Here is a 20,663-nt window from a genome sequence, read left to right as displayed (position 1 = left end):
ATTTTTGAAACTGAGAAATCCGAAATGCAACAATCGACTTAAACCTACAACTTTATTTTTCAGATAGTGAATTCGACTTAATATCCAGAACTGTATCAGCTCTACTTCCAATAAAACTGGCTGTTGAGGCATTATGTCGGAGAGATTCTAATTTATTAACAGCTAATTCAACAATAAATTTCATGTTGCAGTCACTGAAAGAACAGCACACATCACAAGCTGAAGAATTATATATTACATTGAAAACTCGCACAGAAGAAAGGCATACCGAAATAGAAAATGTGTTACTGTATTTACATAATTATAATGATTAAAAAAAAAAAAGAAAAAAAAGGAGACTAACCAATTTAAATCTTGGAAAATTCTTCGAATCTTGGACAATTCTTGGAAAAAGTATATCGCTCATTGCTAACAGTACCACCAACTAGCGTAGATGCCGAAAGAGCGTTTTCGATAGCTGGTAATTTTTGCACAAAATTGCGTTTCCACAGACTTATTAATTATATTAACACTTTTTTGTGATTTAAATAAAGAAAATGTTCCTTTACTTTTTTGTGATTCTTTATATATTGTTATAATTTAGGTTACAAATTATTTTTACTGATATTTACACTCTGTAATAAAACTGGCAAATAAAACAAAGAAACGCCTGTGTCGTCTTTCTTTTTTTAAAATTTCTAATAAAAGCGGTATCCCGGTATTAATATCTAAAAAAAATACCGAATACCGGTATTGAACTTTTGGTCCGATATTGCAATCCCTAAATGGGACACAGGATTTAACACAATATAAAATTGTTTTAGTTATTCTTCGCTTTTTGCAAAGATTAATCAAAGATGTTTTGTAATATGAGTTAGTTAAAGATTTCTAGAACATTCCCGCTGTCTACATATATGTCCACATTTTTATGAAAGAAGATTTTTTTTAAAGAATAACTATATGCGATTTTATCTAGTAATTTATTGAAGCTGATGTATGTTTGTGATATCTTTCTCTTCTCTGATGAATGAAAGTAAGTTTCTGAATGAAGTCTTTTGTAGTCAAATGATCAATAAAGTAAAAATAAATCTGTTAAAAGATGCATTTAAAGATAACATATTTTTTCCTGCCATTAAAAAAAAATGCCATAAACTGCATGGCCTAATATTTCTTCATATGTCTTTTATTTTCAAAGAAACTAGTTATAGTAAATTTAATGGGTTTATAAAGTAATAAGAAATTTAAAAATCCAGTTCTGAATTACTAATTCTTTATGCATGAATGAGAAGATGAAAATTTGAAGTTAAACAAAATGCAACAATATTGTCATCGGTAAGAAGTAAATAAATAAATACACTCTAAAAGAATCTCACTTTGTGGTAGGAAAATCTTGTTGTTCAAATATTCCTTAGCATATTAAAAAGTTCATATTTATTGATTATTACCACTACTCAGCTTCTATGGTTTTTTTAACTTTTACTTTCCTTAACTTAATTATTTAAAATAAAAAATATTTATAAAACCATTATCTTATTTCTATGTGACAATATATATCTAGGATTTACTTCTAACAAGATATTTGGTATTCATCTAAAAATATACAACATATTTCACAGATCAATTTCAGGATTTTAAGCTTAAAACAGCTATTGAAATATACAGAAAACAGAAAATTTCAATTACCAGGGTCTTCCTCTCCTGGATCTTCATCGGAATTCATTATCAGATCACTGTTTTCTGTAACTGACAAAATTGGAATTAAATTATCGTAAAAAGTAAGAAAAGTATATCTTATTAAAATATTTAAAGTAAATGTGAAAAATTGCAAATAAATCACAACCTAAATTCTTTGAACTTTTCACAAATTAAAATTCTAGATTCATGAGTAGGAATTTTTAATCAATACTTTTAATCTGGATTTTTTTTCTTTGAAGTATACAAGAATACAAAAGGGAAATTACACAATTAAAAAAATATTCTAAATGCCTGTATTTTTCACATTAGATTGCAGCTCTCCCTTTTTTAAACAACTGATTTTGGAAATCTCATGATTCAAAGCTACTGAAAAGGATTTTTCATATGTTACATAATTTATGTGTTATTGAATAAAATGATCATAACAAATGATATGAAACAAAAAATCATAACAAAGATCATAACAAACAAATCATAACAAATGATTCAAATTAAATTTATAAAATGTTTTAGAATTTAAAAGGGTACTTGTGCTCCACTGGTGAGTTTTTTTGACATAATTGTATGCCATTGGCAAACTTTATATCTTAACCGAATGTCATCAGTAAATATAGCCAAGAGACTAACATGAAATTTTTGCCCTTTAATCGTTAGTTGCAATAAATATGACAAGCTTTCCAATTAATCATTGGCCTGCATTTAATGAACTAATAGCTTTAGAAGCTATCATAAGTTCTGTAAGGTAACGAATCATACACTATAAAGAGAGACAACTTTAAAACAATTACTTTTAAGATGAATTACATGCATTAAATAGAAACAAATATCAAAATCATAAACCTCATTTTCATTTCATATTCTGAAACTTGTTAGATTTTATAGTTACAATCAAATAAAATGTTCAAATATAGAAGATAAAAACAGATTTAGAATAGACAAAATGAACAGCTTGAAAACAACATACTACAGAAGGTATATTATGTTGACACACTTTAAAACAAACTGAAATAAAACAAAAATGTAAAACAAAGAGCGCATAGCCATTTTTTTATGATATAAATATATAATGCAGATGGTGTTTGAATTACCAGCATATAATTATAACAAAGTATCATCTAAGGAAATTGCAGTACCTTCTCCAAGAGGTTCCCCAGTATCGTCTTCAATGATTTTCTTACCTAAAGATATTAATTAATCTTTAGATACTTTACTGGCAAATAAATATTTTTAAGGATGAAATTGGCTAAATTTGAAAGTACACAGATGTAACTGTGTTATTGATACTAAGTGCACCTAAAGTCTTTAACAAATTAAATTTAGAATCTATTCAACAATATAGAAAAGTATAGCTTATGTTAAAACTCTCCTCACACTATGTGTATGCATGTTTTAACAAATGAAAAATAAATTAGTTATGAATCTTCACAAAGATTATGTTGCAATTTAAAAATATTATGATAACTCAATGCAGAGATAAAATTATTTCACTAAAAGAAATTATTAAATATTTATTATATCTTGCACAATCCATAATCAAATCTCAATGCATGTGTCTTAACAATAATCTAATTCAATCTGTACACCAATAACATAGAGTATGGAAAAAACTAAATGGCATGCTATATTTGTGCAATTCTTGTATAATCCGAGATCCTGCAAACCTCTTACGTAAATAAAGCAGCAGAAAAATATATCAGAGTTCACGACAATTATTGTACAAGTAATTCTATCTTATATAGTAACACAAATACATATTCTCAAGTAAATAAGCACTTTAGCATGCGTACAATCATTTAAGAGGAAAATTCAAAATTTTCCTTTGGTGTCGCCTTTCGAGATATACTCACTGATTTCTTCCAACCATTTCTCTCACTGTTCCTCTCTTTAATTCAATTGAAATTGTCATAATTAATTATAATTGTTATTTATTTTTATTATTCATAGTTTATTCTTTGAATGGCAACACTGTATTATTTTTTACTGTATGGCAACATTGTTTGAATTAAAAAATGATGCTGTTTTTTTTAATCCAAAAATGAAAAAAGTATCGTTAGTAAAAGGTTGAAATCACAAAATTATATTGCGGTTATTTTGATTTATTTTAATCTAGCTTAAAACAACGATTTAGTTTACGGGATGATGGTATTATGAAGTATTTATTAAGCATTATGTAATATTTTTTGGCGTCTGCGACCGGACGTTGTTTTGAGTAAGAAAGATTGACGTTTATTTACTTTCGCATTACGGAACTTGGGATATTAACAAAGTATAAGAAGGCTGTTAGAGCTGCCTTTACTAGAGCAGTTTCAAATTTACAAGTTCTTTTGGAGACTGAAAACCCAAGTAAACATGAAATTCAAGTGCAGTTGTCTGTAACTGAGGAGAAGAATTCCGAGTTAAAGAATCTGAATGAACAGATAATGGTGCTTTAATTAGATGGTGACTCAGCAGATTTGGATGCTGAATTATAAGTTGCCGGAAATTATGATGTGAAATTTATTGATATTCAAGTAAAAAGTATGTCAATTTTGAATTCGTCTTCATTAGAAAATGAAAATAATGATTCATGTTCGGAAAATAAATATACAAGAAAGTTTAAATTACCAAAATTAGAATTCCGAAAATTTGGCGACGGTATTAAAGATTGGTTTCCATTTTGGAACCAATTTCAGAAAATACATGACAATTATCAGATATCTAATGAGGATAAATATGAATATTTAATACAAGCTACTGTTAAAGGTTCTAGAGCAAGAGAAGTAATAGAAAACTTTCCGCCATTAAAAGAAAATTATTTGAAAGCAGTAGAATGTTTAAAATGAAGATTCGGTTGTGAAGATATTTTTGTTGAGGTATATGTCAGAGAGTTACTACAATTAATTATCTCAACAAATCAGACTAAAAATATTTTTCTTATTTATATGACAAGCTAGAAGCTCATTTACGGACACTTGAAACGTTAAGAATCACTACAGATAAGTGTTCCTATATATTATTTCCATTAGTTGAATCATGCTTCAATGAAGAATTTTTAAAAGCTTGGCTTTGAAATTCAACTTTTACTTCAGTTGATGATTCAAAAGCTCGGTTAAATAGTATGATAAATTTTCTTAAATGTGAGGTTGAAAATGAAGAACGAATTAATCTTGCAGTATCAGGATTTGGTTTATTAAAAAATGATGATTCAAAAGTTAATAATTTTACAGCTAAACCAATGAGAAAATATTCTAACGATAGAATTACTACTGCGTCAGCTTAAGTACTTCAGCAGTAAATTTAAGAAAATGTGTATTTTGCAATGGTAAACTTTTAATTTCAGCTTGTTATTCTGCTCAAAAAATGAATATATCTGATAGAAAAAAAAATATTTAAAGAAAAAGGTTGCTGTTATGCATGTTCAAAACTGGGGCATCATATTAAATCATGTAGAATAAATTTACACTGTATCATATATGGTAGTAAACATCACGTTTTAATATGCAATAAATTAAATATAAGTTCAGAGCCTCCAAATGGGCAAAAAAATGTAGCAGAAAATTCTTCTAATGAAAATTCAAATGTTGCTATGACTAACATGGAGGATTGTTTACCAAATGTTGTTTTACCAATTTTGAGAATTAAATTAATTTCGGAATGTAAAGAATTAGAAGTGCTCACCGTATTGGACATTGGATCACAGCGATCATATATATTGAAAAAGTAAGGAAAAGATAATAACAAATGGGTTGTGAAAGTCAAAACAACCCATTAAATGTTACTAAGATCCATTCAACGAATATTTCCTTTGGAAGTACCACCTAGTGAATTAACAGGCTACTCCTGTTCAATTGGAAAACTCGAAAATAAAGAAGATAATTCTTTTGAGAATAAATCAGTTGATCCTGCTTCAGAACTGACTGTAATACGGAGTAGTCGAATTGTGAAAATACCTAAAAAGACTGAACTTATAGACATTTTACTAACTTTAGTTTTCATGAATAATTGCAACATTAATAGCTTTATTCGGCAAACTAAATTTTTTACAAAAAGTATATCAAATTAAGATTGTAAAGCATGTTGAGTTGTTAGCAACTCAAGGTGGTTAATGTTAAGTACTGAAGTTGTCATAATTAATTATAATTATTATTATTTATTTTTACTATTCATAGTTTATTCTTTGAATGTCAACATTGTATTATTTTTTACTGTATGGCAATATTGTTTAAATTAAAAAAAAAAAAATGTTGTGTTTATTTAATGAAAAAATAAAAAAAGTGTCTTTAGTAAAAGGTTGAAATCGCAAGTTTATAGGATGATGGTATTGTCAAGTATTTATTAAGTATTATGTAACAATGAGCAAAATTAGGAGCCAAACAATTTTATCAGAAGAGAAACAACTTTATACTGCAAAAAAACTTCAGTGCAAACTGCATTCTCATATATTAATTAAATTATTGATTTTATATCTGATTTTGAACTGTGTCGAGGACATTTGGTACACTTTCCATAATTGCCCAGTAACAAAACTTTAAACCAAACACATTCTCAAACATAAAAATAATAGGATACTAAACAAAAAAATATGGATGGGAACAAAAGGCAGCAGATAGTACCAACTGAACATTGCTCACCAAGCAAAAGGTTTTTCCCAGTAAAATAGACAAAAACAATTTGGAGTCAATGTAAAATTAATGAAATTAATTTAAGTAAAAATTAATGAAGTTTGTAATCTATTTTTACCTGCATGAAGTTTGTTGAGGATCTGCCTATCGCATAATAAATGAACATAAAGCTATGAAGATAAATTTTGTTTCAAACAGAACAAGTGAGAATATTTGAAAAAACGCCGTACTTCTAGTGCAATTAGCTAAATCATTGCCTTTAACAAAAATGCATCTAGGGATTGTAATACCGGTGTACCGGGATACTGAATACCGGTATTTTGAACCATTTTTACAATTTTGTACTACCGGTATTCACAAGTTTAAATACCGGTTTTTAGGTATTTACTAGAAATCCTTGAAATTGTCTCCACTACATGTTCACGTGATAACACTTACATACATGTGAGGGGAAAAAAAAAAAAAAAAAAAAAAAAAAAAATTTGATCTAAAAAGTATCCAATAGGGAAATCCAAGGTCAAAGGTGAATATCGGATATGCGCTTATCGTTCCGCGTCTCACTCCTTTTAATGAGATGGAATCGTCGAAATGTAGATGAATAGTATGTGAATCATCCAAGAAGGAGGGTCAAAACTATCCTATTACAGTTCCGAGCAATACTGCACACGCTCAGGATTCGTAGTCTGATATTCGTGTCTGTGAAAACAAGGTTGTAGTTGTGAAGAAAGGGCGTAATATTTCGATATTTTTTAAATTGGTGAGTTTGTCATTCACATTGTATTTGCATATCATACTTTAGGGATCAAAATATTTTTTCAGATTTATTATATATATATTCATAAATAATAACCCATACTAATGAATAACTTTAAAGAACATAAAAAATCAGTTGATAATACTTCGGTTTGGTTTCATTATTTATATGATGAAAAGAATATGATGGCACAATGTAAAAAATGTTCAAGAGTTATTAAAGTGAACGGAGGAAGTACCAGCGGACTCCATACACATTTAAAAACGAAACATGATACAAATTTGTTAAAGAGGAAACAATCTAATTGTGATGAAGATACAAATTTAAGCGCAGTTTCTAAGGCGAAGCCATCAGAGATTTTAGATTATTTTGAAAAAAGAAAAGATAATTTGAATGAAACTATAAGTAAAATGACAGCATTAGATGGTTTGCTATTTCGAGTGTTTCGCACTTCTACTGAATTAAGAAAATCACTATCCGCCAGAGATTTTAAAAATCTACCAACATCAATAAACACTATAAGAAGAACTGTTATAAAATTCAGTAATTGTGTTCGCAATTCTTTGAAACACGAGCTATTACAATTAAAAGTAAACGGTGAAAAACTTAGTCTTACATTTGATGAATGGAGAAGTGTAAGAAATAGAGGCTATTTAAATATAAATATTCATTCAGAAAAAAAAAAAAATGGAATACAGGACTTGCACATGTCTCGGGAAGTATGCCAGCAGAAAAATGTGTGGAAGTGCTTAAGTCTAAAATAGTGAAACATGGATTATTATCCCTGAAAGAAGATATTGTATCCATAACAACTAATGGAGCAACAGTTATGAAAAAAGTTGGAAAATTGATTGGTGCAAATCAGCAATTGTGCTATGCTCATGGAATTCAATTAGGAGTAATAGATGTATTATACCAGAAAAATAAATAACAGAAGAATCCAAATACTGTGGATATAGAAACTTCGGACTCCGACTTTGAAGAGAGTGAGAGTGATATTGACAATGAAGATAATGACAATGTAACTGTGAAGACGATATTGCTAATGAGGTTGAAATATTAACTCATCAGAAATTGCTTCCTATAAATTATGAAGTTCGAAAAATTGTTAAGAAATTTAAACGTTCCTCTACAAAAAAATGCCATACTACAAAAATATATACTAACTGAAAATAAAACAGAATATATGTTAATATTAGATTCTAAAACACGTTGAAACAGTTTACTCCTAATGATGGAACGATTTTTGAAACTGAGAAATCCGAAATGCAACAATCGACTTAAACCTACAACTTTATTTTTCAGATAGTGAATTCGACTTAATATCCAGAACTGTATCAGCTCTACTTCCAATAAAACTGGCTGTTGAGGCATTATGTCGGAGAGATTCTAATTTATTAACAGCTAATTCAACAATAAATTTCATGTTGCAGTCACTGAAAGAACAGCACACATCACAAGCTGAAGAATTATATATTACATTGAAAACTCGCACAGAAGAAAGGCATACCGAAATAGAAAATGTGTTACTGTATTTACATAATTATAATGATTAAAAAAAAAAAAGAAAAAAAAGGAGACTAACCAATTTAAATCTTGGAAAATTCTTCGAATCTTGGACAATTCTTGGAAAAAGTATATCGCTCATTGCTAACAGTACCACCAACTAGCGTAGATGCCGAAAGAGCGTTTTCGATAGCTGGTAATTTTTGCACAAAATTGCGTTTCCACAGACTTATTAATTATATTAACACTTTTTTGTGATTTAAATAAAGAAAATGTTCCTTTACTTTTTTGTGATTCTTTATATATTGTTATAATTTAGGTTACAAATTATTTTTACTGATATTTACACTCTGTAATAAAACTGGCAAATAAAACAAAGAAACGCCTGTGTCGTCTTTCTTTTTTTAAAATTTCTAATAAAAGCGGTATCCCGGTATTAATATCTAAAAAAAATACCGAATACCGGTATTGAACTTTTGGTCCGATATTGCAATCCCTAAATGGGACACAGGATTTAACACAATATAAAATTGTTTTAGTTATTCTTCGCTTTTTGCAAAGATTAATCAAAGATGTTTTGTAATATGAGTTAGTTAAAGATTTCTAGAACATTCCCGCTGTCTACATATATGTCCACATTTTTATGAAAGAAGATTTTTTTTAAAGAATAACTATATGCGATTTTATCTAGTAATTTATTGAAGCTGATGTATGTTTGTGATATCTTTCTCTTCTCTGATGAATGAAAGTAAGTTTCTGAATGAAGTCTTTTGTAGTCAAATGATCAATAAAGTAAAAATAAATCTGTTAAAAGATGCATTTAAAGATAACACATTTTTTCCTGCCATTAAAAAAAAATGCCATAAACTGCATGGCCTAATATTTCTTCATATGTCTTTTATTTTCAAAGAAACTAGTTATAGTAAATTTAATGGGTTTATAAAGTAATAAGAAATTTAAAAATCCAGTTCTGAATTACTAATTCTTTATGCATGAATGAGAAGATGAAAATTTGAAGTTAAACAAAATGCAACAATATTGTCATCGGTAAGAAGTAAATAAATAAATACACTCTAAAAGAATCTCACTTTGTGGTAGGAAAATCTTGTTGTTCAAATATTCCTTAGCATATTAAAAAGTTCATATTTATTGATTATTACCACTACTCAGCTTCTATGGTTTTTTTAACTTTTACTTTCCTTAACTTAATTATTTAAAATAAAAAATATTTATAAAACCATTATCTTATTTCTATGTGACAATATATATCTAGGATTTACTTCTAACAAGATATTTGGTATTCATCTAAAAATATACAACATATTTCACAGATCAATTTCAGGATTTTAAGCTTAAAACAGCTATTGAAATATACAGAAAACAGAAAATTTCAATTACCAGGGTCTTCCTCTCCTGGATCTTCATCGGAATTCATTATCAGATCACTGTTTTCTGTAACTGACAAAATTGGAATTAAATTATCGTAAAAAGTAAGAAAAGTATATCTTATTAAAATATTTAAAGTAAATGTGAAAAATTGCAAATAAATCACAACCTAAATTCTTTGAACTTTTCACAAATTAAAATTCTAGATTCATGAGTAGGAATTTTTAATCAATACTTTTAATCTGGATTTTTTTTCTTTGAAGTATACAAGAATACAAAAGGGAAATTACACAATTAAAAAAATATTCTAAATGCCTGTATTTTTCACATTAGATTGCAGCTCTCCCTTTTTTAAACAACTGATTTTGGAAATCTCATGATTCAAAGCTACTGAAAAGGATTTTTCATATGTTACATAATTTATGTGTTATTGAATAAAATGATCATAACAAATGATATGAAACAAAAAATCATAACAAAGATCATAACAAACAAATCATAACAAATGATTCAAATTAAATTTATAAAATGTTTTAGAATTTAAAAGGGTACTTGTGCTCCACTGGTGAGTTTTTTTGACATAATTGTATGCCATTGGCAAACTTTATATCTTAACCGAATGTCATCAGTAAATATAGCCAAGAGACTAACATGAAATTTTTGCCCTTTAATCGTTAGTTGCAATAAATATGACAAGCTTTCCAATTAATCATTGGCCTGCATTTAATGAACTAATAGCTTTAGAAGCTATCATAAGTTCTGTAAGGTAACGAATCATACACTATAAAGAGAGACAACTTTAAAACAATTACTTTTAAGATGAATTACATGCATTAAATAGAAACAAATATCAAAATCATAAACCTCATTTTCATTTCATATTCTGAAACTTGTTAGATTTTATAGTTACAATCAAATAAAATGTTCAAATATAGAAGATAAAAACAGATTTAGAATAGACAAAATGAACAGCTTGAAAACAACATACTACAGAAGGTATATTATGTTGACACACTTTAAAACAAACTGAAATAAAACAAAAATGTAAAACAAAGAGCGCATAGCCATTTTTTTATGATATAAATATATAATGCAGATGGTGTTTGAATTACCAGCATATAATTATAACAAAGTATCATCTAAGGAAATTGCAGTACCTTCTCCAAGAGGTTCCCCAGTATCGTCTTCAATGATTTTCTTACCTAAAGATATTAATTAATCTTTAGATACTTTACTGGCAAATAAATATTTTTAAGGATGAAATTGGCTAAATTTGAAAGTACACAGATGTAACTGTGTTATTGATACTAAGTGCACCTAAAGTCTTTAACAAATTAAATTTAGAATCTATTCAACAATATAGAAAAGTATAGCTTATGTTAAAACTCTCCTCACACTATGTGTATGCATGTTTTAACAAATGAAAAATAAATTAGTTATGAATCTTCACAAAGATTATGTTGCAATTTAAAAATATTATGATAACTCAATGCAGAGATAAAATTATTTCACTAAAAGAAATTATTAAATATTTATTATATCTTGCACAATCCATAATCAAATCTCAATGCATGTGTCTTAACAATAATCTAATTCAATCTGTACACCAATAACATAGAGTATGGAAAAAACTAAATGGCATGCTATATTTGTGCAATTCTTGTATAATCCGAGATCCTGCAAACCTCTTACGTAAATAAAGCAGCAGAAAAATATATCAGAGTTCACGACAATTATTGTACAAGTAATTCTATCTTATATAGTAACACAAATACATATTCTCAAGTAAATAAGCACTTTAGCATGCGTACAATCATTTAAGAGGAAAATTCAAAATTTTCCTTTGGTGTCGCCTTTCGAGATATACTCACTGATTTCTTCCAACCATTTCTCTCACTGTTCCTCTCTTTAATTCAATTGAAATTGTCATAATTAATTATAATTGTTATTTATTTTTATTATTCATAGTTTATTCTTTGAATGGCAACACTGTATTATTTTTTACTGTATGGCAACATTGTTTGAATTAAAAAATGATGCTGTTTTTTTTAATCCAAAAATGAAAAAAGTATCGTTAGTAAAAGGTTGAAATCACAAAATTATATTGCGGTTATTTTGATTTATTTTAATCTAGCTTAAAACAACGATTTAGTTTACGGGATGATGGTATTATGAAGTATTTATTAAGCATTATGTAATATTTTTTGGCGTCTGCGACCGGACGTTGTTTTGAGTAAGAAAGATTGACGTTTATTTACTTTCGCATTACGGAACTTGGGATATTAACAAAGTATAAGAAGGCTGTTAGAGCTGCCTTTACTAGAGCAGTTTCAAATTTACAAGTTCTTTTGGAGACTGAAAACCCAAGTAAACATGAAATTCAAGTGCAGTTGTCTGTAATTGAGGAGAAGAATTCCGAGTTAAAGAATCTGAATGAACAGATAATGGTGCTTTAATTAGATGGTGACTCAGCAGATTTGGATGCTGAATTATAAGTTGCCGGAAATTATGATGTGAAATTTATTGATATTCAAGTAAAAAGTATGTCAATTTTGAATTCGTCTTCATTAGAAAATGAAAATAATGATTCATGTTCGGAAAATAAATATACAAGAAAGTTTAAATTACCAAAATTAGAATTCCGAAAATTTGGCGACGGTATTAAAGATTGGTTTCCATTTTGGAACCAATTTCAGAAAATACATGACAATTATCAGATATCTAATGAGGATAAATATGAATATTTAATACAAGCTACTGTTAAAGGTTCTAGAGCAAGAGAAGTAATAGAAAACTTTCCGCCATTAAAAGAAAATTATTTGAAAGCAGTAGAATGTTTAAAATGAAGATTCGGTTGTGAAGATATTTTTGTTGAGGTATATGTCAGAGAGTTACTACAATTAATTATCTCAACAAATCAGACTAAAAATATTTTTCTTATTTATATGACAAGCTAGAAGCTCATTTACGGACACTTGAAACGTTAAGAATCACTACAGATAAGTGTTCCTATATATTATTTCCATTAGTTGAATCATGCTTCAATGAAGAATTTTTAAAAGCTTGGCTTTGAAATTCAACTTTTACTTCAGTTGATGATTCAAAAGCTCGGTTAAATAGTATGATAAATTTTCTTAAATGTGAGGTTGAAAATGAAGAACGAATTAATCTTGCAGTATCAGGATTTGGTTTATTAAAAAATGATGATTCAAAAGTTAATAATTTTACAGCTAAACCAATGAGAAAATATTCTAACGATAGAATTACTACTGCGTCAGCTTAAGTACTTCAGCAGTAAATTTAAGAAAATGTGTATTTTGCAATGGTAAACTTTTAATTTCAGCTTGTTATTCTGCTCAAAAAATGAATATATCTGATAGAAAAAAAAATATTTAAAGAAAAAGGTTGCTGTTATGCATGTTCAAAACTGGGGCATCATATTAAATCATGTAGAATAAATTTACACTGTATCATATATGGTAGTAAACATCACGTTTTAATATGCAATAAATTAAATATAAGTTCAGAGCCTCCAAATGGGCAAAAAAATGTAGCAGAAAATTCTTCTAATGAAAATTCAAATGTTGCTATGACTAACATGGAGGATTGTTTACCAAATGTTGTTTTACCAATTTTGAGAATTAAATTAATTTCGGAATGTAAAGAATTAGAAGTGCTCACCGTATTGGACATTGGATCACAGCGATCATATATATTGAAAAAGTAAGGAAAAGATAATAACAAATGGGTTGTGAAAGTCAAAACAGCCCATTAAATGTTACTAAGATCCATTCAACGAATATTTCCTTTGGAAGTACCACCTAGTGAATTAACAGGCTACTCCTGTTCAATTGGAAAACTCGAAAATAAAGAAGATAATTCTTTTGAGAATAAATCAGTTGATCCTGCTTCAGAACTGACTGTAATACGGAGTAGTCGAATTGTGAAAATACCTAAAAAGACTGAACTTATAGACATTTTACTAACTTTAGTTTTCATGAATAATTGCAACATTAATAGCTTTATTCGGCAAACTAAATTTTTTACAAAAAGTATATCAAATTAAGATTGTAAAGCATGTTGAGTTGTTAGCAACTCAAGGTGGTTAATGTTAAGTACTGAAGTTGTCATAATTAATTATAATTATTATTATTTATTTTTACTATTCATAGTTTATTCTTTGAATGTCAACATTGTATTATTTTTTACTGTATGGCAATATTGTTTAAATTAAAAAAAAAAAATGTTGTGTTTATTTAATGAAAAAATAAAAAAAGTGTCTTTAGTAAAAGGTTGAAATCGCAAGTTTATAGGATGATGGTATTGTCAAGTATTTATTAAGTATTATGTAACAATGAGCAAAATTAGGAGCCAAACAATTTTATCAGAAGAGAAACAACTTTATACTGCAAAAAAACTTCAGTGCAAACTGCATTCTCATATATTAATTAAATTATTGATTTTATATCTGATTTTGAACTGTGTCGAGGACATTTGGTACACTTTCCATAATTGCCCAGTAACAAAACTTTAAACCAAACACATTCTCAAACATAAAAATAATAGGATACTAAACAAAAAAATATGGATGGGAACAAAAGGCAGCAGATAGTACCAACTGAACATTGCTCACCAAGCAAAAGGTTTTTCCCAGTAAAATAGACAAAAACAATTTGGAGTCAATGTAAAATTAATGAAATTAATTTAAGTAAAAATTAATGAAGTTTGTAATCTATTTTTACCTGCATGAAGTTTGTTGAGGATCTGCCTATCGCATAATAAATGAACATAAAGCTATGAAGATAAATTTTGTTTCAAACAGAACAAGTGAGAATATTTGAAAAAACGCCGTACTTCTAGTGCAATTAGCTAAATCATTGCCTTTAACAAAAATGCATCTAGGGATTGTAATACCGGTGTACCGGGATACTGAATACCGGTATTTTGAACCATTTTTACAATTTTGTACTACCGGTATTCACAAGTTTAAATACCGGTTTTTAGGTATTTACTAGAAATCCTTGAAATTGTCTCCACTACATGTTCACGTGATAACACTTACATACATGTGAGGGGAAAAAAAAAAAAAAAAAAAAAAAAATTTGATCTAAAAAGTATCCAATAGGGAAATCCAAGGTCAAAGGTGAATATCGGATATGCGCTTATCGTTCCGCGTCTCACTCCTTTTAATGAGATGGAATCGTCGAAATGTAGATGAATAGTATGTGAATCATCCAAGAAGGAGGGTCAAAACTATCCTATTACAGTTCCGAGCAATACTGCACACGCTCAGGATTCGTAGTCTGATATTCGTGTCTGTGAAAACAAGGTTGTAGTTGTGAAGAAAGGGCGTAATATTTCGATATTTTTTAAATTGGTGAGTTTGTCATTCACATTGTATTTGCATATCATACTTTAGGGATCAAAATATTTTTTCAGATTTATTATATATATATTCATAAATAATAACCCATACTAATGAATAACTTTAAAGAACATAAAAAATCAGTTGATAATACTTCGGTTTGGTTTCATTATTTATATGATGAAAAGAATATGATGGCACAATGTAAAAAATGTTCAAGAGTTATTAAAGTGAACGGAGGAAGTACCAGCGGACTCCATACACATTTAAAAACGAAACATGATACAAATTTGTTAAAGAGGAAAGAATCTAATTGTGATGAAGATACAAATTTAAGCGCAGTTTCTAAGGCGAAGCCATCAGAGATTTTAGATTATTTTGAAAAAAGAAAAGATAATTTGAATGAAACTATAAGTAAAATGACAGCATTAGATGGTTTGCTATTTCGAGTGTTTCGCACTTCTACTGAATTAAGAAAATCACTATCCGCCAGAGATTTTAAAAATCTACCAACATCAATAAACACTATAAGAAGAACTGTTATAAAATTCAGTAATTGTGTTCGCAATTCTTTGAAACACGAGCTATTACAATTAAAAGTAAACGGTGAAAAACTTAGTCTTACATTTGATGAATGGAGAAGTGTAAGAAATAGAGGCTATTTAAATATAAATATTCATTCAGAAAAAAAAAAAATGGAATACAGGACTTGCACATGTCTCGGGAAGTATGCCAGCAGAAAAATGTGTGGAAGTGCTTAAGTCTAAAATAGTGAAACATGGATTATTATCCCTGAAAGAAGATATTGTATCCATAACAACTAATGGAGCAACAGTTATGAAAAAAGTTGGAAAATTGATTGGTGCAAATCAGCAATTGTGCTATGCTCATGGAATTCAATTAGGAGTAATAGATGTATTATACCAGAAAAATAAATAACAGAAGAATCCAAATACTGTGGATATAGAAACTTCGGACTCCGACTTTGAAGAGAGTGAGAGTGATATTGACAATGAAGATAATGACAATGTAACTGTGAAGACGATATTGCTAATGAGGTTGAAATATTAACTCATCAGAAATTGCTTCCTATAAATTATGAAGTTCGAAAAATTGTTAAGAAATTTAAACGTTCCTCTACAAAAAAATGCCATACTACAAAAATATATACTAACTGAAAATAAAACAGAATATATGTTAATATTAGATTCTAAAACACGTTGAAACAGTTTACTCCTAATGATGGAACGATTTTTGAAACTGAGAAATCCGAAATGCAACAATCGACTTAAACCTACAACTTTATTTTTCAGATAGTGAATTCGACTTAATATCCAGAACTGTATCAGCTCTACTTCCAATAAAACTGGCTGTTGAGGCATTATGTCGGAGAGATTCTAATTTATTAACAGCTAATTCAACAATAAATTTCATGTTGCAGTCACTGAAAGAACAGCACACATCACAAGCTGAAGAATTATATATTACATTGAAAACTCGCACAGAAGAAAGGCATACCGAAATAGAAAATGTGTTACTGTATTTACATAATTATAATGATTAAAAAAAAAAAAGAAAAAAAAGGAGACTAACCAATTTAAATCTTGGAAAATTCTTCGAATCTTGGACAATTCTTGGAAAAAGTATATCGCTCATTGCTAACAGTACCACCAACTAGCGTAGATGCCGAAAGAGCGTTTTCGATAGCTGGTAATTTTTGCACAAAATTGCGTTTCCACAGACTTATTAGTTATATTAACACTTTTTTGTGATTTAAATAAAGAAAATGTTCCTTTACTTTTTTGTGATTCTTTATATATTGTTATAATTTAGGTTACAAATTATTTTTACTGATATTTACACTCTCTAATAAAACTGGCAAATAAAACAAAGAAACGCCTGTGTCGTCTTTCTTTTTTAAAAATTTCTAATAAAACCGGTATCCCGGTATTAATATCTAAAAAAAATACCGAATACCGGTATTGAACTTTTGGTCCGATATTGCAATCCCTAAATGGGACACAGGATTTAACACAATATAAAATTGTTTTAGTTATTCTTCGCTTTTTGCAAAGATTAATCAAAGATGTTTTGTAATATGAGTTAGTTAAAGATTTCTAGAACATTCCCGCTGTCTACATATATGTCCACATTTTTATGAAAGAAGATTTTTTTTAAAGAATAACTATATGCGATTTTATCTAGTAATTTATTGAAGCTGATGTATGTTTGTGATATCTTTCTCTTCTCTGATGAATGAAAGTAAGTTTCTGAATGAAGTCTTTTGTAGTCAAATGATCAATAAAGTAAAAATAAATCTGTTAAAAGATGCATTTAAAGATAATATATTTTTTCCTGCCATTAAAAAAAAATGCCATAAACTGCATGGCCTAATATTTCTTCATATGTCTTTTATTTTCAAAGAAACTAGTTATAGTAAATTTAATGGGTTTATAAAGTAATAAGAAATTTAAAAATCCAGTTCTGAATTACTAATTCTTTATGCATGAATGAGAAGATGAAAATTTGAAGTTAAACAAAATGCAACAATATTGTCATCGGTAAGAAGTAAATAAACAAATACACTCTAAAAGAATCTCACTTTGTGGTAGGAAAATCTTGTTGTTCAAATATTCCTTAGCATATTAAAAAGTTCATATTTATAGATTATTACCACTACTCAGCTTCTATGGTTTTTTTAACTTTTACTTTCCTTAACTTAATTATTTAAAATAAAAAATATTTATAAAACCATTATCTTATTTCTATGTGACAATATATATCTAGGATTTACTTCTAACAAGATATTTGGTATTCATCTAAAAATATACAACATATTTCACAGATCAATTTCCAGATTTTAAGCTTAAAACAGCTATTGAAATATACAGAAAACAGAAAATTTCAATTACCAGGGTCTTCCTCTCCTGGATCTTCATCGGAATTCATTATCAGATCACTGTTTTCTGTAACTGACAAAATTGGAATTAAATTATCGTAAAAAGTAAGAAAAGTATATCTTATTAAAATATTTAAAGTAAATGTGAAAAATTGCAAATAAATCACAACCTAAATTCTTTGAACTTTTCACAAATTAAAATTCTAGATTCATGAGTAGGAATTTTTAATCAATACTTTTAATCTGGATTTTTTTTCTTTGAAGTATACAAGAATACAAAAGGGAAATTACACAATTAAAAAAATATTCTAAATGCCTGTATTTTTCACATTAGATTGCAGCTCTCTCTTTTTTAAACAACTGATTTTGGAAATCTCATGATTCAAAGCTACTGAAAAGGATTTTTCATATGTTACATAATTTATGTGTTATTGAATAAAATGATCATAACAAATGATATGAAACAAAAAATCATAACAAAGATCATAACAAACAAATCATAACAAATGATTCAAATTAAATTTATAAAATGTTTTAGAATTTAAAAGGGTACTTGTGCTCCACTGGTGAGTTTTTTTGACATAATTGTATGCCATTGGCAAACTTTATATCTTAACCGAATGTCATCAGTAAATATAGCCAAGAGACTAACATGAAATTTTTGCCCTTTAATCGTTAGTTGCAATAAATATGACAAGCTTTCCAATTAATCATTGGCCTGCATTTAATGAACTAATAGCTTTAGAAGCTATCATAAGTTCTGTAAGGTAACGAATCATACACTATAAAGAGAGACAACTTTAAAACAATTACTTTTAAGATGAATTACATGCATTAAATAGAAACAAATATCAAAATCATAAACCTCATTTTCATTTCATATTCTGAAACTTGTTAGATTTTATAGTTACAATCAAATAAAATGTTCAAATATAGAAGATAAAAACAGATTTAGAATAGACAAAATGAACAGCTTGAAAACAACATACTACAGAAGGTATATTATGTTGACACACTTTAAAACAAACTGAAATAAAACAAAAATGTAAAACAAAGAGCGCATAGCCATTTTTTTATGATATAAATATATAATGCAGATGGTGTTTGAATTACCAGCATATAATTATAACAAAGTATCATCTAAGGAAATTGCAGTACCTTCTCCAAGAGGTTCTCCAGTATCGTCTTCAATGATTTTCTTACCTAAAGATATTAATTAATCTTTAGATACTTTACTGGCAAATAAATATTTTTAAGGATGAAATTGGCTAAATTTGAAAGTACACAGATGTAACTGTGTTATTGATACTAAGTGCACCTAAAGTCTTTAACAAATTAAATTTAGAATCTATTCAACAATATAGAAAAGTATAGCTTATGTTAAAACTCTCCTCACACTATGTGTATGCATGTTTTAACAAATGAAAAATAAATTAGTTATGAATCTTCACAAAGATTATGTTGCAATTTAAAAATATTATGATAACTCAATGCAGAGATAAAATTATTTCACTAAAAGAAATTATTAAATATTTATTATATCTTGCACAATCCATAATCAAATCTCAATGCATGTGTCTTAACAATAATCTAATTCAATCTGTACACCAATAACATAGAGTATGGAAAAAAAATGGCATGCTTTATTTGTGCAATTCTTGTATAATCCGAGATCCTGCAAACCTCTTACGTAAATAAAGCAGCAGAAAAATATATCAGAGTTCACGACAATTATTGTACAAGTAATTCTATCTTATATAGTAACACAAATACATATTCTCAAGTAAATAAGCACTTTAGCATGCGTACAATCATTTAAGAGGAAAATTCAAAATTTTCCTTTGGTGTCGCCTGAGATATACTCACTGATTTCTTCCAACCATTTCTCTCACTGTTCCTCTCTTTAATTCAATTGAAATTGTCATAATTAATTATAATTGTTATTTATTTTTATTATTCATAGTTTATTCTTTGAATGGCAACACTGTATTATTTTTTACTGTATGGCAACATTGTTTGAATTAAAAAATGATGCTGTTTTTTTTAATCCAAAAATGAAAAAAGTATCGTTAGTAAAAGGTTGAAATCACAAAATTATATTGCGGTTATTTTGATTTATTTTAATCTAGCTTAAAACAACGATTTAGTTTACGGGATGATGGTATTATGAAGTATTTATTAAGCATTATGTAATATTTTTTGGCGTCTGCGACAGGACGTTGTTTTGAGTAAGAAAGATTGACGTTTATTTACTTTCGCATTACGGAACTTGGGATATTAACAAAGTATAAGAAGGCTGTTAGAGCTGCCTTTACTAGAGCAGTTTCAAATTTACAAGTTCTTTTGGAGACTGAAAACCCAAGTAAACATGAAATTCAAGTGCAGTTGTCTGTAATTGAGGAGAAGAATTCCGAGTTAAAGAATCTGAATGAACAGATAATGGTGCTTTAATTAGATGGTGACTCAGCAGATTTGGAT

The 20,663-nt window shown here is 28.1% G+C and overlaps 1 protein-coding gene across 9 annotated transcripts in view; it reads right to left on the bottom strand.

The window, feature by feature from the left end:
• LOC129959082 (striatin-3-like) overlaps positions 1-20,663 on the bottom strand; it is a 173,061-nt gene that overhangs the window by 63,162 nt on the left and 89,236 nt on the right. For 6 of the 9 annotated variants that reach the window (XM_056071885.1, XM_056071883.1, XM_056071886.1 and 3 more), the window contains 6 exons: positions 19,344-19,388; positions 18,199-18,258; positions 11,079-11,123; positions 9,934-9,993; positions 2,808-2,852; positions 1,663-1,722 (listed from right to left, as the gene is read on the bottom strand). In XM_056071885.1, coding sequence (XP_055927860.1) covers positions 1,663-1,722; positions 2,808-2,852; positions 9,934-9,993; positions 11,079-11,123; positions 18,199-18,258; positions 19,344-19,388 — 315 coding nt within the window. The remainder of the gene's footprint in view (positions 1-1,662; positions 1,723-2,807; positions 2,853-9,933; positions 9,994-11,078; positions 11,124-18,198; positions 18,259-19,343; positions 19,389-20,663) is intronic. The other 3 variants (XM_056071887.1, XM_056071888.1, XM_056071882.1) reach the window with 3 other exon arrangements.

The sequence above is a fragment of the Argiope bruennichi genome, chromosome X1 (assembly GCF_947563725.1).
Source record: "Argiope bruennichi chromosome X1, qqArgBrue1.1, whole genome shotgun sequence".
In the NCBI taxonomy this organism is placed as follows: Eukaryota; Metazoa; Arthropoda; class Arachnida; order Araneae; family Araneidae; genus Argiope; species Argiope bruennichi.
This window is presented reverse-complemented; position numbering and strand designations above follow the sequence as displayed.